The sequence below is a fragment of the Phycodurus eques genome, chromosome 2 (assembly GCF_024500275.1).
Source record: "Phycodurus eques isolate BA_2022a chromosome 2, UOR_Pequ_1.1, whole genome shotgun sequence".
Lineage (NCBI taxonomy): Eukaryota > Metazoa > Chordata > Actinopteri > Syngnathiformes > Syngnathidae > Phycodurus > Phycodurus eques.
The window spans coordinates 23,112,366-23,137,204 of record NC_084526.1 but is presented as its reverse complement, the minus strand read 5'-3'; the positions used below and the strand labels follow the sequence as shown (position 1 = coordinate 23,137,204).

General features: G+C 42.9%; 1 protein-coding gene across 2 annotated transcripts in view; it reads right to left on the bottom strand.

The window, feature by feature from the left end:
• Positions 1-24,495, bottom strand: part of cdh8 (cadherin 8) — a 186,734-nt gene extending 162,239 nt beyond the window's left edge. The window contains exon 1 of one of the 2 annotated variants that reach the window (XM_061669995.1): positions 24,268-24,495. In XM_061669995.1, coding sequence (XP_061525979.1) covers positions 24,268-24,495 — 228 coding nt within the window. Of the gene's footprint in view, positions 1-13,311; positions 13,402-24,267 lie in introns of those variants that run through there. The other variant, XM_061669996.1, reaches the window with a different exon arrangement.
• Between the last annotated feature and the right edge of the window lie 344 nt (positions 24,496-24,839).

The following is a 24,839-nucleotide window of genomic DNA, read 5'->3' as shown; positions in this document are numbered from 1 at the left end:
GCCCAGAGTCAGCTGAGATAGGCTCCAGCACGGCTGCAACCCTAGTGAGGATAAGCGGTATGTAAAATGGATGGATGGATGAATGGAACTGGCTTAGGAGGATGACTATAAATGAATTGCTCGGGGAGACAAGTTCATACAGGTTTCAAGGCAAATTATCAAACTTCATCTCTATGCTCGACCCTACAATGGTGTAAACTCAAATTTCCTGTAATTTTGTGTCACTCTTATACATGTATACATGGTTCCAATTTGGTAGCAATCGGTCAAAATCTCTGGGACATGTTTGCCTGTGAAGGACCCCTGGATCAAAATCGCAATAGAACGTCTGCTTCAAACCAAAATGGCACACTTCCTGTGTCTTTTCAGGCACGGGTTCTTGAGACTTTTTTGTTGGTCGTCTCACAATAAACTTGCCTAACAAATTTCATGCTACTGAATGAAAGAGGGCTGCTTAGCACATCCGCCTCACAGTTCAGCGGACCGCGGTTCAAATCCCGGCCTCGCCTGTGTGGAGTTTGTATGTTCTCCCCGTGCCTGGGTGGGTTTTCTCTGGGCACTCAGGTTCCTCCCACATCACAAAAACATGCGTGGGAGGTTGATTGGAAACTATAAATTGCCCGGAGGTGTGATTGTGAGTGCAAATGGTTGTTTGTTTCCTGTGCCATGCGATTGGCTGGCGACCGGTTCAGGGTGTACCCTGCCTCCCGCCCGAAGATAGCTGGGATAGGCTCCAGCAGCCCGCGACCCTAGTGAGGATAAGCGGTAAAGGAAATGGATGGATGGATGGATGGATGGATGAGTGAAACGGGGTCGTTCCACTCCACTGTAGGGGGCAGTAATGTGCATTATAAGGTGCTGGCCAGCTGCCAAAAGAAGACAGGCATAAAATCTCCTTGGCAGATTTAAATCTAAAAGTGAGGCATATCCTTGTGTAGTTTTCGTTTTGACTCAAGGTTGCTGTAGGTCACCGAACTGAAGCGCTGCCCGGCCGCTCATGCTTTGATGCAGATTGCGTGGTGCTGACTTTAAGTGTGTGTTTTAAAGGAGTGCATTCATTTTCTCCTGGTTTGAATGCAGCCTTTGATTTATAATTCAGCATAGGGGATCTCTACTGTGGAACACACTGAACAGGGGTGGACCTCAAACAAACATCGTGGCCATTAGTGGAAATAAAACAACTGATTTTTGCTGCCAACTTCTCTGCCCACAAGGAATGACGAAAGCCGATGTTTCGAAACTTACTGTGATTTATGTCTAGTTTACATGTTTCCCATTTTGTAGCAATTGGACAAAATCTCGAGGACTAGAAAGGGTTAAAATGACCATAAAATGGTGGCTGTAAACCAAAATAGTGGACTTCCTGTGTCTTGTCAGGCATGGCTTTTTGAGACTTTTTGTGAGTCAACTCATGATAGACATGTTTATCTCATGTTGCTAATTGAAACAGGATTTGGAGGAAGATATTTTTTCCGACCATGTAGGACTGAATAATTACAGTTTCATGTTTGATGGTGAGTCTTCAAACTTTGTTTCCATGTGCCCCCCACATGCAATTATAAAAATTAAAATATTTCACAACTTACCGTCAACTCATCTGTCGAGTATGCGTTGTTCAAATTTGGTAGCAATCAAACAAAATATCAAGGACAAGTTTGTCTTTGAAGGTACCTTGACAATGGTCAAATATTTTCCGCGCACTGTCTGATTCAAACCAAATGTTTCTTCTGTGTCTTTTCAGGCACGGGTTCTTCAGACTTTTTCATGAGTTTGATTAGACATGCCTACTAAACTTTATGTTTCTCAGTGAGCGGGTCAGTGGGCCTTTTGGTCACATTCCACAAACAGCAGAAATATTGCAACCCAATATGGATAACTGGCACGGGACCTTGACCTCATTTGCCCGCATCTTGCTGTGACTCCGAGTGTGCGCTTGTAATTCGTATCCTTGACAATGTTTTTCTGAATTAATTAAAGAGACGGCGGGAGAGAGCAAGCACAGGTGGCACAAACGAGAGACGCTCACTCATGTCCATTTCGCTGATGACTTCTAATTGTATCCTTGTTGTTATTTGCAGCAACATTTTATTGAGATGCCTCTGCCTCTTCTTTTCTTTTTTCCATTATACAATTTCCACTCTAATATGACTCTGTCAATAAGCAATTACTCGCTCGGTAAATTGCGGGCCACAATGTTCATCGGAGGGAAGAAGATTCATATCACTGGTTCATTTGCATAATGCAAATGAATCTGTGAAGGGGGAAGAAATAACAACAATTAAAGCTGTGAGCAACAACGAACGGGCATCCCCATCCCCTTTCCCATGGCATATGCCATGATCAAAGTTTAACACTATGCTCTGCCCTCATTACATGGCATATGCAAATACACTTCAAGGTTTAGCATGGTTGTCTAGGACACCTTCTTCCAACTGGGGCTTCTTCGGCAAATTTCCTAGTAGGAGTTTGTCAAAGTACAAGCTCTGGAATTTCCCAGACGCTCGCTTAAAATCAAATTGTCCAAGTTTTGGTCCAATTTCTAGAATGGGAATTTTTCGTGTGCTTGCTATGATATACATGACCACCCAATTTCATGTCAATGAGTGAAACAGTTGTCTGGCACATTTTGTCAAACTTTCCAGAGAGCACTACTGGGTGAGCTTTGGTTAGTAATGTCTGGGACACCTAAAATAATTTTTTTTCCACCAGGATACACATGCTTGCAAAAATTGCTAAGGTTTGGGGCATGTTGAAGCTCCTACAATATGATACTTTTTTCGGAATAATATTAATTAAAGCTGCCAAAGGTGACCAAGAGGCCCTCACACCTCTTTTCCATGCTGAATCTTTGAAATGAACAAATATTGACGCCACACTTATTGGGAAAAATGTATGTGTGTTTGCCAAAGTCCAAGGCCTAGAATTTGCCCAAAATGGTTACTTTGAATCAAAATGTGTTCCTGTTCAATTCAGAGTTGGGAGTCTTTAAGACTTATTCGTGTGTCTAGTTATCATAGACATCTCCACTTAATTGTATGTCAATAAATGAAACAGTTCTCAGGGGCTAATTTACGTGTATAACATATTACAGTACCTTGTATTTGACTTCCAGAGCAGTCGTCCATTTGCTCAGAAATTAGCGGGACTAGCTCGCCCGCTGGTCCATTAGCATCTCTGTGATCGAGGAACACTGGCGGCAATTTGGCCGCGCTTGTTGTGTTTCCCGTGCAAGGACTCCGTGCTGCCTATTTGCGACTAATCAACTGTTAAGACCAAAGCCCTTTTTGCATGGCCCCTGGAGAATGAAAACCAAACTCCTCATGGTCATTAGGAGCAATTACGTTCAGTAACTGGCACAGCCTCTCTTCTAGTGGCATGCTAACTGCACACAGACCCAAAACGCACCACCGGAGCATCTCGGGACACTAACCAAATCCAAACACATAGCTATTATTTGATGGTGGATAAGCGTTGTTTCCTGTCTGGCTGTGGCTACAATCGCAGTGTGTGTCTTTGGGCGGAGTCTCCTGCGTCGCACCTGTCTCCCACCTTCATCGCAGTATTTACATGAAGGAAGGACAAGCGGAAAATGCCGAGATATTGCTCATTGATGGTAGGCATTGCCATTGCCTTGCTGGCTTGTTACTCTCTCTTATTTTGTCTTTATTAATTAATAAAGACTGTAACCTTGCTTAGTCCTCTGTTTTTGCTTTGAGATCAAATAGGGATGGGCTAAGTGGCAGAAAAAAAAAAAAAAAAAAAGTTTTCTATATTGTCTGATGTCGAGTTTTATCACGATTTATTTGTATTGTTTTTCAGCTTTTTTAAATAGCCAGTTCAAGCATCTGTACCGAAAACTAAAGCTGGAGAGTAGTTCAACATTTTATTATCACCTTTTGTTAACAAACTTCTCAGTCAATATTTAAAACAGTAAGCCTTACATATTAGCACACTAGATAAATTAGATAAAATAAATATAGACAAATATAAGAAACATTTTCACTCAACAGTGCAACAAATGTAGAAACATATAACACATTTTGAAGTATTTGTGGATAATGAAGATACCTTGAACTGTAAACTTTATCATTCTCCAGTTATGATGCTACTTACCGTTAACATGATGGGTTACTTTTAAATGTGCATTATCTTTAATAACAATACAGATAAAGTAGTTTTTCCATTTTACAAAACACCTGAATAATGTTGACATGATTGTTTGTTGCGTTGGTCTGGTGGCCTCACTGCTAGCATTGGCTAACTGCTAATGATACGGGTCCTGTGCTGTGATTGGCAGGCTATACTGAAGCCACTCACATTATTATGTTTTCTACATATTCACTTGGGTGGTACTTCTTCAAATGAATAAACCAATTTGTTGTGTTTCCTGTTTTCATGGCGCAGACATACCTTGCACATCGGCTAGTTAATACCATTGCTCCACATCGCTTTGGACACACTGCCACACACCCGAAGCTGGGAACTCGCAGAGCGACCAGAGGATTGGCTACCGCAAAGGCAGCAGGGTCCATGGGAGGACGGCTGAGTCGGTATCTAAATATCGCTAAACATCTAAATATCGCTACAGGGCGGGCCAGGGGGCGGCACGGTGGACGACTGGTTAAAGCGTCAGCCACACAGTTCTGAGGACCGGGGTTCAATCCCCAGCCCCGCCTGTGTGGAGTTTGCATGTTCTCCCCGTGCCTGCGTGGGTTTTCTCCGGGCACTCCGGTTTCCTCCCACATCCCAAAAACATGCATGAATTGGAGACTCTAAATTGCCCGTAGGTGTGAATGTGAGTGCGAATGGTTGTTTGTTTGTATGTGCCCTGCGATTGGCTGGCAACCAGTTCAGGGTGTACCCCGCCTCCTGCCTGATGACAGCTGGGATAGGCTCCAGCACGCCCGCGACCCTAGTGAGAAGAAGCGGCTCAGAAAATGGATGGATGGATGGATGGATGGATGGATGGGCGGGCCAGGCCCGAGGAGGCGTGTTTTCTGTTTTTTCCAAAAATCCTTATAATGATCAATTGTGGATGACTTGGGCAAATTGCCTGATAGGAGTTGATATGAGCCCGAGAAGACATCCTAAAATGGCTGTTTCAAACCAAAATGGCCTACTTTCTGTTCAATTTGAGACATGGATCCTTAAGACTTTTTTGTGTGTCCTGTTATGATAGACATGCCCTTCCAATTAGTATTAACCACTGAAACTGGTGTTAGGGGCTACTTTCTAGGGTGATTGACTGGAGACAACCCTTTTTGAGGATCTTCACAAAAGTGAAGAGGTTCTAGTCTACAAGAATCTTTAGAGTGTCTCTTGGGTCTCCAGGGAGGATGAGCGTGCTGCCAAATGTCTGGCATCACAAAGGGGGCTGCTGTGCTATTAGCTGATGACGACCACCCGGCCTTACTGTGTTGAGGCAGCAATATTTTAATGGCTCCTCCATGATGAAGTGGAGGTGGGTTAGGGGGGTGTATCCTTAGACCGCCGAGGAATCCAGATAAGAAAAGAGGACACGATCTCCTTTGTTGTGGCCGCCCGTCAGCACTCGTATTGTGTACCCAGACAAAAGTGTTCGTTTCATATCAGCCCTCATTGTGCTTTACAGGATCAACACTGTCACTGTGACGTCGGATAGAAAAAAGCTCTCTATTTAAACAGTGATTCGAAGAAAAAAATGGTCTTTTCGGGAATCCTCCTGCAATTGCTGTTCATTTTTCTTCCGAACTCCTAGCCCTGTCTTGAAACCTTCATTTGAAACACTAACCATTGTTTAAAACACTTATTCCTGTTTTAAAACTCTTCTTTTGAAAAAACTATTCCAGGCTTGAAAGTCTACTTTAAAACAATAACACTGTCTTGAACCCCCATTTAAAAAGCGTACTTAAAGCTTGAAATCATATCATGAAACCCTAACTTTTGTTATAAAACTATAACCCTGGCTTGAAACCTTCATGCTGACATGGAATCTGAATTTGAAACGCTAACCCTGTCTTGCAAACCCTAAATTGAAACTCAAACCCAAGTGTGAAACCTTATTCCAGATTTGAAACCTAACTTTGAAACATATCTTGGAACCATAAACCGAGCTTGATAACCTATTTTGAAACCCTAACCTTTGTTTCTTACCCAGACCTTTGGCTGATTCAGCCAACTATGCGGCTGACCTCTTAGCTTTATGCTGCGAGCTAAAATGCAGAGGCTGTTTGATCTCGCCTTACTCACACTCACAAGTCTCCTGAATGGAGCCGCAAACAAGCTGAGTCAGCTAATTGGAAGGAGGTGCATGCTGGGATGGATTTACACCACCAAGGCATGCATGCTGTGTCCTCAAGATGCCTTTGACCACCTCACCCTCAAATCTGTTGGCATGGAGGCATGCTTTGCAGTCCACATAAACACTTTCTTTTGATAGTGCTGTTTTTTCACTTTTATCTAAGTGCCAATTGCTATTGTTTTCTTTTAATATTGCTCTTTTTATCCATCATCTCAGAAACAACATGAACCCTCGCATATTTTGAATTGGGCATTGGTGAATTTGCCTTTTCGCAGATTTTCCGGGGGCAATTTATCTCTGTGATCACCTATTTGATCTTTTTGTGCCCAGGGGAAAGCCATAATGAATACAAAAACATGGCTTTGGTGCTTTTTTGTGGTATGTTGGAACCATCCAATTCATTTTCTGAGACGGTACACCCTGAACTGGTTGCCAGCCAGGCACGGGAAGAACATGCAAACTCCACACAGGCGGGGCCGGGGATTGAACCCGGGACCTCAGAACTGTGAGGCTGACGCTCAAATGGCCACCGTGCCGTCATGTTGGGACCAATGAACTGTTAAAGTCAGGAGAGGAGCTTCGTTTAGCCTTGCCATAACATCGTCTCATAGAAAAAGTGATTTGCCGCCATCTTGTGGCATCCACAGGCAATTACAAACCTTTTTGGGTGAGCGTCAATTACTCACCGATTTCACTACTTTCGGATGGGCGCAGTCCTGAACACTGTCTTTGCAGGCGCCATTGCAATTGTTGTTTTTTGCTATTGCTATTTGCTCTCTAGAGGTTTGCTCTCTGTTGTTCCTTATGTTCATTGTTTTTTTCTCTTTGTCTGTCCCCTCTAAAAACACATATCGTTAGCAGTGTTATTCCTGTTATTTCCCATTGTTTTTGTAGTTTATCTCTCTCTTCTGTGTCTGTGCCCTCTCAAACCAAGTGGCAGTTGCTAATGTTGTCTTTTGCTATATATTGCTCTTTTTTCCTCTCGGCCCGTCTCCCTGCGAAACAGCATAATAGCAGGTGCAATTGCAGTTCTTTTCTATTGCTGCTTTACTCTCTCTTCCTTCAAAGCATGAAGAAGTTGCAATTGTTGTGATTTTCTGCTGATCTTTTTTTGGTCTATCCTCTTCGAAACCACGTGTAAGCACATGTTGTGGTTGGTATCCTTTGATATTAAGTTTTTTTCTCTCTCTCTTATTCTTCTTTAACATTCCATCCCTATAAAAGTCCCTTAATGGGCTTTTGTGACATCATCGTCCATGCCAAGACACCTCCTCCCTTATCACAGCAGTCCACTCAGTCCTCTTCCATGATGTTACTTAAATTGCTTTTTCTATTATTCATAAGAGCGGGAAGTTTTTCTTGGAGCTCAATATTTCATTAAAAGCCAATAAGAGAGTGAGCAAGAAAGAGGAGGGGCCATCATCAGCAAAGATTTGTGAATATTTCAGCACAGAGATGCTTGGTATGGGTCCAGCAGCTGCACAACAACAACAACAACAACACGTGTTTGTGGCAAAGATGAAGGCAATTAGCGGCGCTTAAGTAACAGTTAAAAGCTTCTCACATGTTGCTGGCGTCAACCACTCGTTGTCCCTCAGCACCTCGTTACCAGTGAGGAGGAGGGAACAGAGGCGGGGAGGGGACGGGGGGTCGGGAGCAAAACACGCCACGGCCCGTGTATTGAATGCGGCCCTGGCACACAATGCTAGCGCCCAGAGCCAGGCTACTTGCAGAACAATTTCAACATGCACACACGCTGGCTCGCTTGCTCGGCGCTGTCCCCATTAAGCATTCATAATTCATCTGGATTTTGTATTATAAGCGTTTGAATTTTTCATGGATTTCTTCCTTTCCTGATTCAACACGCACACACCCACACACACGCACACACACACACACACACAGAGATTTAATCAAACACTGTAGGAGAAGAGAAAGTGTCACTTTCACACAGGAGGAGGTTTCAATCATCAATGCGTACTCGCTCACACAAAACACCAGGAAGCATCTTTGTCCGAGGAACGCTGGTACACACACAGTTCTATGTGCAAGTGTCTTGAAGGGGACAGAGCATCATGATATAATTAAATAAATCACCTTTTGGGGGCCTCATATGCCTGAAAACTCAGCACTTCCACATGGAAAGCTAAAATAAATTAGCCCCAGACTCCACTTTCACTGATTGACGTGACACTGGGTGGACAAGTCTGTCGTAATCAAACACAGTAAAAAAAACTGTCACGGACCAGAATGTGAAATTGAACAACAAGTCAACCATTTTAGTTTGAAGTAGCTTTTTGGGGTGAATTCCAGGGCTGGTACTTTGACTTTCATGTAGGGAATTGAACAAATTTTGAGTTGCCTCAACATGCTTGAAAAGTTACAAATTGTTTTGCAAGCGCAAGTATCCTGATGAAACAAAAAGAGATTTTAGGTGATGAATACCTATTAGGGAATTTGAAGATAAGGGTTAGTGTTGAGGTTTTACCCCTTTACCGATTGGCAAGGCTATCGAAGATTTTTTGCCTATGCCATCTAATGTGGGTACAGAATGATTCAAAGTCTATCATCATTTTGAGGACTTTACATGACCATCATCATTTTAAGCAACTTTAATTATTATTTTTAGCCATTATTTTTTAAAGTACAGTCTAAAAAATAAAAGCACATTACTTCTTTATTTAGATGTCAAATTGTAGCTATTTATTTGCATTGTTGAACAGAAAAAAAAGTGTCTTCATAGTTGAAAGAGTCCACTTTAAAGCACTTCATGATACTGGCAGTTCAGAGTACCCACCCTTTTTGGAGTACTTGGACGGGTTGCTGGAGAGCGCTCCCGCTGGGGACTCCATCGTTCTGCTGGGGGACTTCAATGCTCACGTGACAGTGAGACCTGGAGGGGCGTGATTGGGAGGAATGGCCCCCCCGGTCAGAACCCGAGTGGTGTTCTGTTATTGGACTTCTGTGCTCACCATGGACCTCCAATTCTAACTGGAGTGGTTCGCAGTCGAGTGTGAAGCGGCTGGGATGAGAATCAGCACCTCTAAATCTGAGACCGTGGTCCTCAGTCGGAAAAGGGTGGAGTGCCCTCTCCGGGTTGGGGATGAGATCCTGCCCCAAGTGGAGGAGTTAAAATATCTTGGGGTCTTGTTCACGAGTGAGGGAAGAATCGAACGGGAGATCGACAGGCGGATCGGTGCAGCGTCTGCAGTGATGCGGCCTTTGAATCGGTCCGTGGTGAAGAAGGAGCTAAGCCGAAAGGCGAAACTCTCAATTTACCGGTCGATTTATGTTTCTACCCTCACCTATGGTCACGAGCTGTGGGTCGTGACCGAAAGAACAAGATCGCGGATACAAGCGGCCAAATTGAGTTTTCCGAGTAGAGCCGCTTCTCCTCCGCATTGAGAGGAGACAGATGAGGTAGCTCGGGAATCTGATTAGAATGCCTCCCGGACGCCTCCCTGGTGAGGTGTTCCGGGCACGTCCCACCGGGAGGAGACCCCGGGGATGACCCAGGACACGCTGGCGAGACTATGTCTCTCGGCTTGCCTGGGAACGCATCGGGATCCCCCCGGAAGATCTGGATGAAGTGGCTGGGGAGAGGGAAGTCTGGGGTTCCCTGCTGAGGCTGCTGCCCCCGCGACCCGACCTCAGATAAGCGGAGGAAAATGAATGAATGAAGAGTCTACCTCCATGTGTGTGTGGGTGGTGGCCCTCTCGCCATTATTTCAGCCGGCCTTCTCTTCTCGTCATTAAAGTGAAATAATTCATCTGCGCGAAAAGGTCACCAGCACGCTAAGACAGGAGAGAGTGAGCAGAAGCTTGATGACGAAGAAGAGGAAAAAAAGAAGAGGAGAAGGTGGGAGTAAGCATCAGTGATTGAGGTGAGCGACCCTCAGCAGTGATGATCATCATCATCTTTAATCGTAGGCCAGCGTGCTGATCTTCAACGAAATGTCACACATGCCACTGCACTTTTCTTGCCATTGAGAATAACACACTCCCTCACAACCCACCCCCTGACCACCCCCCCCTCCACACACACACACACACAACCACATTTTCTCCCACGTGTGCTCCCAGCTCAACAAACAACAACACCATCCATTATTGGGCGGACGGGTCCATAAATGAGACTGCCGTGACAACACACGGAGCAACATAAGAACAGGCAGTACTGTAGCTAATTAGCATGTTTCAGATAATGATCATCTCCATTTAAATTATCACATTTGAACCATTAGAGCCTCTTGAAATGACTTCATCTGTTCGCCTTTTTTTTTTCCCCCCCACTCAGCCCCCGGAGACGACTACTTAGTAACAAGAAATTTTGTAGGCAAGTCTGTCATTAGTAGACACAAAAAAGACTCAGAAACCCATGCCTGAGTGTACCAGATTGGTTCAAAGCTAACACTGGTCAACAACAATTTTTTTTGTCAAAGATTTTTTTAGGTGATTAAGGACAGTTTTGATTTACTGAATCCTAATATCACATTGGTTTTGCTCAATCAGGTAAACCTTTTGAACTATGGCCATGTCTTTTAAATAATTTTGTTTAAATGTACAGGTGTTTCCGCATTAGACATTCAAATAAATGGTTCGTGACCTGAATTTTTAACTACTATTCAATTTAGAGTAAGCAAAGTTTGGAACATTTGATGAATAAACTGTTAACAACTTGGCATAAAAACCTGACCTGAGCAAGAGAAACAGATGTCCTTTTCAGATTCAGCGATGCAAAATAGTCCTAAATCAGTTGAAAAAATATAGATAATTTACTTTTTTAAAAATAATAATAATATAATAATTTATTTTTTTATAATAATATAATAATATAATATATATATATATATATAATATAATATAATATTTTTTTTATAATCATTTTATAATCATTCATGGTCATTTTGCCAAGTCTTAAACATTTGTTCAAAAGCTGTCATGTACTTAATAGAGTCGCCCAGCATGTTTTGAAAATTCTGCCTCATAATGGTTTCAAGAAACCATGTTGAAAAAGATTAAGAAAGTCTTTTTGGTTCTAAGCAGACATTTTAAGGTCAGAGATTTTGTTCAATTGCTACCAAATTATACGAACATACTTAGAGAGATGCAGAATTCTGGGACATTTTAGATTTCACTGTTGTGGCATGGAAGTTTGATGACTTGCAATAAAACATTGAATTTTAATACATCAGCGCCACACTGTCAGAGCCTGTCTTGTTTTTTTAGCTTTCACTGTCACTGCCGCTAATGTTGCTCGTTGGCCAGTATGTGAGATAACAGATTTCAGATTCTTAAGCAAGCAGAATACTGCTCGACGCTTATTTTCAATGCTCTCAGTCACATCACGTCTAAAATATAATTACAGCCAGTTGCTCATTTTCAGCGAGCACTTGAAGAGGGTTTAAGTCCTGCTAAATGCATCTTTGGAAGCTTTTGAGAGCATATCACGTAAACAAAGCCACAGCCGTGATTACCTCTCCCAAGGAAGTGGGGGTTTTAACAGCCTTGTTTCTTTGTTAGCTATAGCAGTATTATGCGAAAAATTGCTCAACCGATTTTGCCAGGAGCTGATTACAATTTGGTTCCAGTGGTGCCAATGTTGAGAGTACAGTGGTTCACATAGCTATGACATGGAACATCAAGTAGACATGAAGCTTTTTTTTATGGTTGTGAGATCTTTGCAAAGCTTAGTAGGACTGTCAGTGGAGTCATTGTGTGCAGAGTGAACTATGTGCAGCTGCAAATGACCCTTCGCTGTCATTATTACCCACCCTGCCATACTTTAATGTTATTGCCCTGACATTTCCTTTCCTGCGGCAGCCCTTCTTTAATGCCGTAGGGCTTGCGTTTCCGTCGCTCTACCTGCATGACTCATAACGCAACGTGTTGTTGTCTTTATGCACACAAGAACCATACACATACCAATTTTGATCACTTGCCACAATGAAAAAAAAACCAATACTTTCACTCTTATTAACTTGCATAGTGCTTGCGTCAAAGAAAAAACAAGGAGACAGCTTTGCTGCAAGCTAAATTCTAACAGGATAATCGGGGTTGAACTAACTGACAACGTGTTAAGAAAAAGGAAACAACATAACAAGAAATGCTGAATTCGCTCATGATGACAACAAAAAAATGCACCATACATATATATCTATTTTCAGCTGTATTTTGTTAATGCCGGAAGCTTTGTTGTTGTTTAGGCTGGCACAGGATAACACTTTCACCAAGAATCATTCTTGTAGCCAACGACATGAAAACAAATAAGGTCATGGATGGGAAGTATCTTGCAATGCCAAATCTGTAACGTCATCACGGTTAATGCTCCCTGGTTCACGTTCCTCCATGTGGCTGTTGTCTCTTTTTCTTATGTTTGTATGTTTATAAGTTCCAAAGCTCTCAATCAGTCAATCAATCACTTAATTATTGGAAAGATCAGCTGTGGTTGACTTTATCTCTCTCTAGTTATGACTTTTTTTTACGTCGCGTCATCATCCACAGAAGTTAGAAAGAGTAAGAAGCCTATTTTGACAAAGTAATGAGAAGAAAGTACAAGTAACTGTTGTTGTCAAAAAGTGTTGACAACTGCAATATTTACTTAACTACAGGGTCAGAGTTAATTTTTTTGTTCGTTTGTTTTTTCCATTTTTTATTATCGGGTTTCGGACTGGCCGTGGCTGGGTACTAGAGCGCTGAGTAGGAATCAAACCCGTGACGCGTCTTCTTGAAAAGCAGCATTATGTACAACCACCGGAGCCTCCTTAAGTATAAAAACAAAGTATTTGTACTTCCTTACTTCCTACCTCTGTATCCGAATCGCTGCAGTGAATTACAGGCCGTTTTTTTCCCACCGGGGAGCGGAAATCATGTTCCAGCAGTGGCGTATCGCGGGGCCCTGTCATGGCCGCCAGCTCTCTTGTGTGTGCGTCTGCTGCAATAATAATTTAACAGGAAAGTGCAGCCATTCCACAGTCTCCACAAGCAAAATAGTCCCCAAGCAAAATAATAAGTTTGCCTCTATTACTCACATCTGAGGCCCAGCGTGATTAAATCCAAGATCCAGGTTGTCACACAGGGTTGGTTGGGGGGTTGGAGGCAATACATCCCGCGACTTCGCTAATTCATAAGGCCCGGCCCTGCGCGCCCTCGTTGGGGCGCTTCCTCGCGATTAGCTCTCTTTGCCGTGTTTGTCGTTTGACAACTCACCCCCCCCAACTTACCGCCCACCATCAACACTGCTGAGCTGTGCGGGGGTGGATCACTTAGCCGGCTAAATCATCTGGCACTCTGCCTTGAACTTTGCTCTGACTAATTTATAGGAATTAAAGCAGCTCACCTCACACGCTTGCCTGGCGCATCGCTTTTCCTAAATGAGGCTGCTTTCATAGTGTATTATATAGAGTGGCACTTGCTGCAGTGCACACCAATGCCGAGGCCAAAACAATCCTATGGGTGGCAGCACCTTCATGCACATCTACCCATGTACGCTGACAAGCTGTGACCTCGTGGAGCGGAGTTATTTGACTTTAAGGTTTTATGGTGAGAAATAAAACTTTGCTGCCCTGCTCCACCTACACGCAGTGACACAAACTCAAATGTTCCACAATGTAACGCCACCTTTCTGTCAAGTCTGTGGTTTAAATCGGGTGGCAATTTAACAGAATCTTAAGGACCAGTTCCAGAAGGACATGCGAAAAATTGCTAATGACCTTAAAATGGCTGCCTCAAACAACAATGGAAGACTTTCTTTGTGTTTCTGGGCACGGGTTTTTGAGACTTTTCTGTGGGTCTACTCAGCCAATCAAATTTTTCCCACAATCCCTACACAAAGTAACTTTTTTCCAGAAAGACAAATCTGCAAAATGCAGATGCAAGTTTTGGAGTATGGGAAATAGCAATTTATTTGAACAGCAAAGACAAAATGAAACCATTTCGAGATCAGCCGTCAGATCAATCATCAGACCTAATAACTAAAACAACCCTAAAATAGTCTTGCATACCAAAATGGCAGACTGCAATGGTTTTTGAGACTTTTTTGTGGGTCTTCTCACGATGGGTTTGTCTCCTAAATGTCACGTTGCTTAGTGAAATGGAATTTTCAAAACGAGCACATTTTTTGATACTGCACTTGATCTGAGCCAAAAGGCCGAGAAGCAACGAGCACATTTTTGAGTCTGACCGCTTCAGACCAAAGTGGCAGCCTGCCTGTGTATTTTTGGAAATTGTTTCTTCAGATTTATTTGTGGGTCTACTTATGATAGACATGGCTATCAAATTCCATGCTGCTAAGTAAATCTGTCTGCAGGGGAGGAATGTTTCTTATTGTATACATCCTTCTCCAATCTTCTGAATGAACAGTGGACGTGATGGAAATTCACCAGTCTTTTTATTTTGACCTGGTGAAATAGCATGTGGCTAATTTCAAGGTTATCTTTGAACATGTTTTTTGAAGTACATGTAACTGTTAACATTAGTATGTTTGTGATCTCATGGCAGTACCTGTTTTAGCCTTGGTGTGACAGGAGCTGCTGTATTTGCCAGAAGACCTTGTACACTGCATTCACACTAATCTGGTCCCAACAGCTCAATCCTAGCTTGGTGGTCCGGTGTTTTATGACACTTTGCTGTTATAATGGCCCTCGGCGGCTTGGGCAATAGGCCACACATCTTCAGGGAAGAAGAAGGCAGAGGATCGGGGAGGTTATTTCCCTTTAAATCACACCAGAGGTGGAAATGAAGCTCTAAAGGCAGCCAATACAGAGATTACACAGCTGGGTGCAAAATAGAAATGTTGTGGATGTGAGAAAGCCAAAGGAAAAAAAAACACCAAAACAAAAAAATAAATAGCAGTCTGACAAACACTGATGGGATTCTTCTGCCTGCATTCAAAAGGCAATAAAAATGGAGTTGAGCTTCTGGGAAACCTGCGTCTATAATCCAGAGTACATTACATCCCGGGCCAAGGCTACGCTAATTTGTGTCATAATGACTATCAATCACTGGCGATAATACTAATAGTCTCCTTAACTCCCACTCATACATCCATCAATCACAGGCAGAGACAAAAAAATGAGCTCAAATCGACTACGGTTGTAGTATTGGAGATGAGGAAGGGGTGAAGGGGGGTGTGTGGCTTTAAATTTGGAAAACACTTAAATTCTGTCTGAATGTCGAATGTTTGCATGGCTATGGACGAGAAAAGAAGGGACTAAACACAGCCGCCTTATGATGATAAACATACAATTGTTCGCAATTAGTGGGAACAGAGTGTACCTTGAGAATATCATCGGGCAGTGAGCCACATGCTGCTTTACCAAAAGTCTACAGACACGGTATTTATAGCCTTGGCGTCCTACATCTTGTTTTCCGGGTGTGTGAAGTTCGCTCGCAGCGAAGATAAGCAACAAAGAGCCTCCGAATGTTGACTTTTATCTCAGCAAGTCATTAAGATCGCTTCGAAAAGGGAACATCTGTTAAATATGAATAAATAGCGCAGAAAGGGAAGCGATAAATCCGAGCTGTGATCTCTTATCACCTGATCACCGAGGCCGGATTGGACAATGGGAGACAAAGTGGAACAAGAGATGAGGAAATGGCTGTAGCATAGCAGGATGACTAAAGTACGGATTCAAAAACAGAGACTGTTTTTTAGAAAGCTGCTATTTCGCTGAAGAAATTGATTGTTTCCTGTTTCTTTTATTTTGGTTTTCTTTCATTTAAACAAGGAATTCAGAGTTTACTGTGTATAGGAAATTATCAATGTTTTCGGGTTTTTTTTTTACAATGTTTTTACTTTTGTTTAAATTTGAAGAAATTATGTTTGTTTACTTTTTATGATGATATTTTCTTTTGTTTAAATAAAGAATTGAGAGTTTATTCGCAACAAGAAAGATGTTTACTTTTTCTTACACTATTTTTCTTTTGTTTAGAAAAGGAATGTAAATTTTCGAAACTATCCTTGTGTTCTTACGCAATATTTTATGTAAACAAGGAATGTAGCAGTAACACAGACGGAAATACATTTTTTCTTTCACAACTTTTTTCTTTAAAACAAGGAATTGAAAGTTTGCTCATGAGAGGAAATTGTTTTTTTCTTTCATTACTTTTAAATTTTTCCTTCAATAAGGAATTTTGAGGATAATCATTACAAGAAATGATGTTTGTTTTTATTTCCTTACACCATTGTTTAGACCAGTCCAGGGTGTTGCCTGTTTTTCACTGGAAGTCAGTTGGGATAGGCTCCAGCTCACCCATGAACCTGAAGAGGATAAGTGGTATAGAAAATGGATAGATGGATGGACACAATAACGGATGATTTTGTTGGACTTATCAGTCAACAATATCGAGTCTACTGAATGTTAATGCTGAAGAATTGAGATTCGTCTGGTGTGGGACATTCTGCATTCTAATTATTTTTTTTTCTTACCCCATTGTTTTCTTTGCTTTAAACAAATAATTTAGAGTTTACTTGTTTTTGTTTGACTGTTTTGGTGTCTTGTTCTTTCCTTTCACATGGGAAGCCCTGTCTACTAGCTTGCTTGTTTTCCAAAAGAACACTACATCACGCTAGCACACATCTCTGCAGGATCAATAATCAAAGCCGTATTGCCGTCAAGTCTGAATTGATGAATGCTAATGCTTGATTATCAGCTGCGGATGAAAGGCCTGAACAATGTGCGCTGCACAATTCGGCGGACTGAGACACAATCATTATCAATCCTCCCTCACTAAGGGATGGTGCTCTGAATGCGCGCTGAAGGAGACTTGGGGGGGGAAAAAAAGTTGTGTGAAATATTCGCGCGCCAGCCGCCATTAATCGGCTACAAAGAGAACACAAATCGGATTTGTCTTTGCTGCAAACGCAGCGATTTGCTCGCTGTTTGTCTTTTTTTTCAAGCCGAGCGTCGACTTTTAATGGCCAAACGACACGCTTCTGCATTCGTACTTAGGAATAACGGAAGCAGCTTTGATGGAATGCGGGGAAAAGTTTGGCTAAGAGATGTTTAAAGACTTTACAAGTCCCGTTTTATTCAAAAAATTAAGCCATATGGCTCTACGGGAACAAATCAAGATGTCTTTGCAGCTCTAAAATATTCCTTTAAGGCAATTCTGGCCAATCGGAAGCTCATAGAAAGTCATTTTCGGAAAAAGCGCAACTTTGGCACAAAAACCCTATCCATAAGTCCATTACAGCCAATCGGAGGTCTGAAGAATGTAATTCCTGGAAAAGGCATAAGAGTTGACACACACACACAAACATACGCTCACACACGTTATTGAATGTCTATTTGTCTGGCTTCCCTAAAAAGAAGTACCACTCCAGATCGGCCTCACACACCGCATCACAATGTCAGGACGACAGCAAGCTGAAGAGGAACATCGGAAAGGAGACAGGGGTGTTGGGGAGTTGAGGGCTGTCACGCCTCGCTCATCTAAGCTCAGCTTCTTACTCATTTAAACGTCTACACACATACACATTCACACACACCTACACACGAATCCCCCTTACATTTATGGTAATGATCTGTGTTGGGTGGGAAAGCTGTGAATGACACGCTGCTAGAAATCGATGGCGTCCAATCTCCCGCACAGCCGCCATGATGATGTCGCAAGAGCAGACTGGGGGAACGCACGTGGAATTAAAGCTCAGCCCAGTGCAGCACATTTTATTACCTCGTCAAAGGCCTAGCAGGGAAAGAGTACTGTGTGTGTGCTGAGAAGATTACATTGCAGTCCAAATATGGATAAAAATGCAATCGACATTTGAGTTCTACGACCTGTAGAACTGTCCCGTCACCCCACCGGCATGCAAATGGTCTGAATGCCATCCTCCATGAACCAGGAAGTAGAAAATATATATATATATATCTATATATATAGATATATATATATCTATATATATATAAATTACATTTTTCCCACATTTTGTTGTGTTACAGCCTTTTTCCAAGATTGAATAAATTAATTTATCCATCCATCCATCCCTTTTCTGAGCCGCTTCTCCTCACTAGAATCGCGGGCGTGCTGGAGCCTATCCCAGCGATCATCGGGCAGGAGGCGGGGTACACCCTGAACTGGTTGCCAGCCAATCGCAGGGCACTTACAAACAAACAACCATTCGCACTCACATTCACACCTACGGGCTATTTAGAGTTGTCAATTAACCTACCATGCATGTTTTTGGGATGTGGAAGGAAACCGGAGTGCCCGGAGAAAACCCACGCAGAAACGGGGAGAACATGCAAACTACACACGGGCGGGGCCAGGGATTGAACCCCAGTCTTCTACTTTCTGTTCTATTCGAGATCGGTGTTGCAATTACGTCAGAAACCGCATCCAATAGGAGAGGGGGTGGCGGATTGATTTTAGCGTGTTAACAGCTGGAAAATCCTCCCTGTTACTTCCTGGTAAAGCTTCTATGCAAGCACTTCCAAACAGTGGCAAGCTTTCACCGGGGCGCAGTCGTCGTTGCATGCTGTCAAAAGGCCTTGATATGCATGTTTTTTGGGAACGTGGGAGGAAACCAGAGCACTCGGAGAAAAACCATGCAAGCGCGAGGAGAGCGTGCAAACTCCACACAGGAATGTATGTGTACATATACAGTATACAGTAGAACCTCGGGTTAAGAACTCCTCTGTTTATGAACAAGTGGAGGACTTGAATACTTGGGGTCAATCATCCAGAGCAATGGTGAGTGTAGTCAGGAAGTGAAGAAACAAGTCCAATCAGGAACGGGTGGAGGAAGGTGTCAGGTGTGGTATGGGACAGAAGAGTCTCTGCTAGGATTAAGGGCAAAGTTTATAAGACAGTTGTGAGGCCAGCCATGATGTACGGATTCGAGACAGTGGCACTGAAGAGACAACAGGAAGCAGAGCTGGAGGTGGCGGAAATGAAGATGTTGAGGTTCGCTCCAGGAGTGACCAGGTTGGATAAAATTAGGAATGAGCTCATCAGAGGGACAGCCGAGGTTCGATGTTTTGGAGACAAAGTTAGAGAGAGCAGACTTTGATGGTTTGGACACATCCAGAGGAGAAATAGTGAGAATATTGGTAGAAGGATGATGAGGATGGAGCTGCCAGGCAAGAGAGCGAGATGAAGACCAAGGAGAAGGTTGATGGCTGTCATGAGGAAAGACATGAGGGCAGTTGGTGTTTGAGAGGAGGATGCAGGAGATAGGCTTACGTGGAAAAGGATGACGTGCTGTGGCGACCCCTAAACGGACAAGCCGAAAGGAAAAGAAGAAAAGTTGTAAGTTACCTCTAGTTCCGTATTATTTTCAGTTTGCGAACAGTCTTAGTATGGACGAACAAAAGGATATATGCTGTGCTTCTACACATGCTGCGTGACGATCATTGAATGTTAATAACGCTGAGATGTAAACTGAAAACTCGTTGTCTGCGCTGTGGCGATCATCCAATCAGACATCTAATAGCGTTTGTGATTGTCATCATATATATATGTATATATTTCATGTGTTTGTATTACTATCTTCCCACCACCCCACTATCTAAAATGGTTGTCTTATGCCGCCCTCTGTTTACCACACATAATGACTTATGTTAATGAGTTTGTTATACTATATTGTGTTATGTTGTGTTTGTGTGGGGCTACACTATGTCGGCCACTTGTTGCTGTCTCCGTCCTCGTTCTTGTCATAGCACATACTGCTGTTCTGTGATTCAGTGCTTTTTTTCACCCTGATTAAAAGTTGGTGGAGTTCTGCCCTCCACTGTGTGCTATTCTATTTGTGTCTTAATTGAGCGTGAGCGTCACTGAAGGAGGAAGTGTGAGATAAAATGGTGGCGTCCGGCTCAGCTTTTAATACTGAACTTAGTCGTGATAAGCACTTCACCTTGCTCTTAATCATCATCATTATCACCTTGCAAAAACATACATATAAAAAGTCTTTTTCGGTCGACTTACATGCCCCAGTTCTTGTCGGGTCCTGTTGAATGTTTAATGCCGAAGCCTGGAGACTTTAAAACAGCCGCCATGACTACCAATGCAAGTGTACTTTTTCTTTTTTTTTTTACACCCCCTCTTCACAGTCTGCAGAGAATTTCACGCTGCAGCCAACAAACATTAGTAGAGCGCACTTATCAAGCTCTTCACTGTGTCCACCTACATACAGTACACTGCAAAATCTTAGTCCAGTCAGCGTGTAGGTGGAGTATACTCAGCATGTAGGTGACATGCAGTCAGCCAGTTGGTAGTGTGCTGTCAGTATGTAGGACGTGGAGTCTAGTCAGCCACTTGGGTTAGTGTAGGTGTCATCTAGTCAGTATGTACAGTAGGTAGTGTATAGTCAGTGTGTAGATGGCATATAATCAGTCAGTAAGTGACATGCAGTCAGGGTGTAGGTAGCATTTCGTCAGCAGGTCGTGCATAGTCAGTAGTTGAGCTCGAACTCGCTGTCTAAATCCCCAATCGCTATTCACACTGACAGTAACGAATGACTAGCGAATCACAATCAAATTGTGTCTCCTTGTACTATTTTGAAATAAAAACATCATTGTCAAAGAAGTAAAATCTAATTTTTGAAAAAGATCTGGCACGGTGGACGACTGGTTAGAGAGGAGACCTACCTCACAGTTCTGAGGTCCGGGGTTCAATCCCCGGCCACGCCTGTGTGCAGTTTGCATGTTCTCCCCGTGCCTGTGTGGGTTTTCTCCGGGCACTCCGGTTTCTTCCCACATCCCAAAAACCTGCATGGTAGGTTAATTGACAACTCTAAATTGCCCGTAGGTGTGGATGTGAGTGTGAATGGTTGTTTGTTTGTCTGTGCCCTGCGATTGGCTGGCAACCAGTTCAGGGTGTAGCCCGCCTCCTGCCCGATGACAGCTGGGATAGGCTCCAGCACGCCCGCGACCCTAGTGAGGAGAAGCGGCTCAGAAAATGGATGGATGGATGAAAACTATCTATCTTCACCTGATTACGTCCTGGCAGCTTTTTGGGGGGTCGCAGATTTTGGGTCAACACCAGAAAGAGGGTACGCTGACACATTTTGGCAAAAGAGGTTGCCAAAACACTTTAAACAGGATCCCTCACCGTTATCGTCTGTTTTGGCTGGTCTCAGTGCCGTAAAATGCGAAAATCCACGCTGGCTGAGAACATTAGCCGCTAGTTAGCTGCTAGCATCTATCTGGCATGATGTGATGAGTAATCTTGCACAACTTTCTCCCATTAATTCTCCAGCAATTGCAGTCATGAACATCCATGCTGCTCTTCGGGCACAGCCATCGGACATCTCGTTCCATGGATGTTATCGTCTCGGGGGCGATGGCTACTGTTTGTGCATCCGTGATTCATGATAAACTGCAGGACTTGGAAGCTACTGTACAACTGCGCAGTAAATCGAAATGGCAGCCATAAAACAAAGGAATTAAGTACGGCGGGGCAGATCGTGTTATTCTTTGATTCACTTTTTTCGAATCCTTAAATTCTGACTCAGCGTTTGTGTTTTTGTTTTTGTTTTTTTGACCCACTCGCGACTGAACTCGAATTAGCACACGCTCGTAGCACTAGTCAGTAGGTACTGTATATGACGTCTACTCAGAGTGTAGTCACCCAGTAAGTGGTGTTTTGTCTGCATGTAGTCTATATGTAAGTGATGTCTAGCAAGTGTGTCGACAGTAGGTAGCTTGCATGTAGTTATTGTGTAGATGGCGTAGTCAGTAAGTAAGTCACCTGAAGTCAGTTGCTGGCCTGTAATCAGTATGCGGTGAGCATGTAGTCAGCCAGCAAGTGGTGTGCAGTCCGTATTTAGGTGGTGTGTCGCAGGCATGAAGGTACTGTGTAATCAGTGTGTTGAAGATGTCATTTTACAATGCCTTGGAACTCTTAAAGGCCGTTTAAATCCCATCTGCTGCCTCGTTCTTGTAAAAACGCACAATGACTTCACTTGATGTTCATCATAGCAATGGTAAACTAATACAGTCAAGACAATCTGGCACACTTAAAACCTCCTTGGTTTTCATTTGTTTGTTTGTAAGTTCCATCCTTGTGAGGAGCAGCCATTGTCAAAGCCGTCAGAGGCTTCCTAATTGACTGGCCCTAAAAAATTAATGCGGCACTTAACAGCGTTTTTGTGTTTGCACCGTATTTAAAGGGTAACACAAATACACACACACATAACCACACAGGTGCAAGTCCCGCATGGTGGCCAATGTTTAATTGATGCGACCATATGACAACGCTGTGGAAAAGCAACACAAAACGTAAGCGAGGCCGAAGGGCGAAAGCGCAGGTTGAAACACAATATAATGAAGAAGAAAATGGAGGCCACCAGTTATGATGAACAACACGGGCCAAGTGGAACGTTATGTGCCAGCCGGGCCGACTCCCCCCGCAGGTGAGGCCCAGAAAGAGCTGCGAACAAGCTGCTTTGGCCAGCCTGACACCTCCAGGCGGACCAGAGAACAGGTGGTCTGATCTGCAGGATTAGCCCGTGGTTCTGCGTGCGCCGTGGTGGAAAACAATGATCACCCTGGAACGCTGACAGAAACGGGGACGTTTTACCCAATATAATATGTCAGGTGAAAATACCTTCTCATCAAATTATACTAAATTGCAACAACGTACGGCAAATCACTTTTTGGGAACCTAAAAGAAAAAAATCCTTATCTCCATTTGATTTGCTTTTTGGGTACATAAAGCAAGATTTGACTCCCTTGTCAACCTTAACTATGCTTTACACGCTTTTTAGTAACATAAACCAACATTTTGTTCACATTTTGTTAGCTGCAACGTAACCCACTGTAGCTATTTTTTATTCGCTATTTCGGAAGCATGAAGCAAAATTGTATTTACTTTTGGGAACAATAATAAAGTTTTACTCACATTTTGAAACATAAACCAACCTTAGGTACATTTTTCCTCACTTGTGTGGAATGTACAGTAAAACGAGCTTAGGAATGCTTTCTTTGCTAAGTTTCCAGTGACAGAACCCATCCTTTTACTCACCTATTGGAGACATAAACCACCAGTTAATGTACGTTGGTAAACCAATTTTTTAAACGCTTATTGGGAACGTAAACTAACCACAGCTACGTTTCACCAACTTGTTGAGAACATTTTTAAAACTCATCTTATACCCCATTTTTTTTCTTTGGCTTTCAACACAGCAGGAGACAGTTTCAGTGTTTAAATGTTTTTATTGTTTTTAACATTGCTATTCATTTATTGTGTTAATTGTCCTATGTTTAACTGTTTTACACAATGTACAGCTCTTTGTGTGCAGCTGTGGTTGTTTTTAAAATTCTCAGTAAATAAAATTGGTTTAGTTGAGCTGAGTTATTCACATAAACCAACCATAGCTACATTTAACTTGCTTTTTGGGAACATAAACCAACATTAGCTGTGTTTTATGTGCTTCCCGTTAACATAAACCAGCCGTAGCTCTATTTAGTCACTCGTCGGGAATGTCCGCCTAACTTGGTTAGGCTCTACTTGCTTTTCAGGAATGTGAACTAACCTGAGTTAGATTTTACTCACTCTTTGTGAACGTAAACCAACGTTTTTCACAACATTAGCTATGTTTTATTAGCTTTTCGGGAACATAAACAAACCTTACTTCAGAATTTAAAAGAAATGAATATTTTACTCACTTGTTGGGAAATCTTGGGAGAGGGCATGTACGCGATCTTTAGCTACATTTTAGTCACTTATTGTGAACAGAAACGGACGTGAGCAATGTAAAAGGAACGGGACAGTATAGTTGCTGAGCTTGCTTTACTCACTTGCTGGAAACATAAATAATCCTTAGCAATGTTTTTTGGTAGCCTTGTGTGAAGGACATGATGGAGAGTTTAATCATCACCAAGAAACATTTAAGAGCTTTCCATATCTTTGCTTCCCCATGACAACCAGAAATTCTCCCTGCGTCCACCGGGAGACGAAGGGAGGGAGAGCATTCAAACGTCCGAATTAATGTTCTCGCACGATAAGCGAGCTTAATATAAACGACGACAAAGGCCGCCACTCACCCTGCCAACCAGGATTGGGTCGGGTCCAGAAAATTCCTCCAGCACAAACATTTGGTTCCAAACCCATCCTCTCTTGGCTCGGCTCAGCAGTCGCTGTCCTTCGTCGGGACCGGCTGCAGTATCAGCGGCTCCGAGGGGGATCATTGACATGCAGGGAAGCAAAGTAATCCACACCAGCAGCAAGGACATGCGCACATCCTTCGGCATCTCCTCGAACCTCCTCCACATCCTCGACACTGTTGTTCTTTGTTTGTTTGTTTGTTTGTTTGACAACAGAAACTCTCGTCAAGCAGATGGATGGCTCCTCAGACAGTCAACAAAAGGTTACTGGCACGAAAGGTCACTCAGCAGGGCCTTCCATAGCGACGAGGCTTCCAGCGTGGCGTTACTCCGAGGGGGAGACCTAAACCAGAGAGGGAAAATCTTGTAGGTTAATACCCCCAAAACTGAACCTGTCTTTTTTTCTTTTCTTTCTTTTTTTTTTTTTAACAACATGAAGAAAGCTGTGTGTCGTGTTATAACCAGTGTAATTAAGGACTGAAAACGTGTTAATGCGTTGTTATTAATACTTG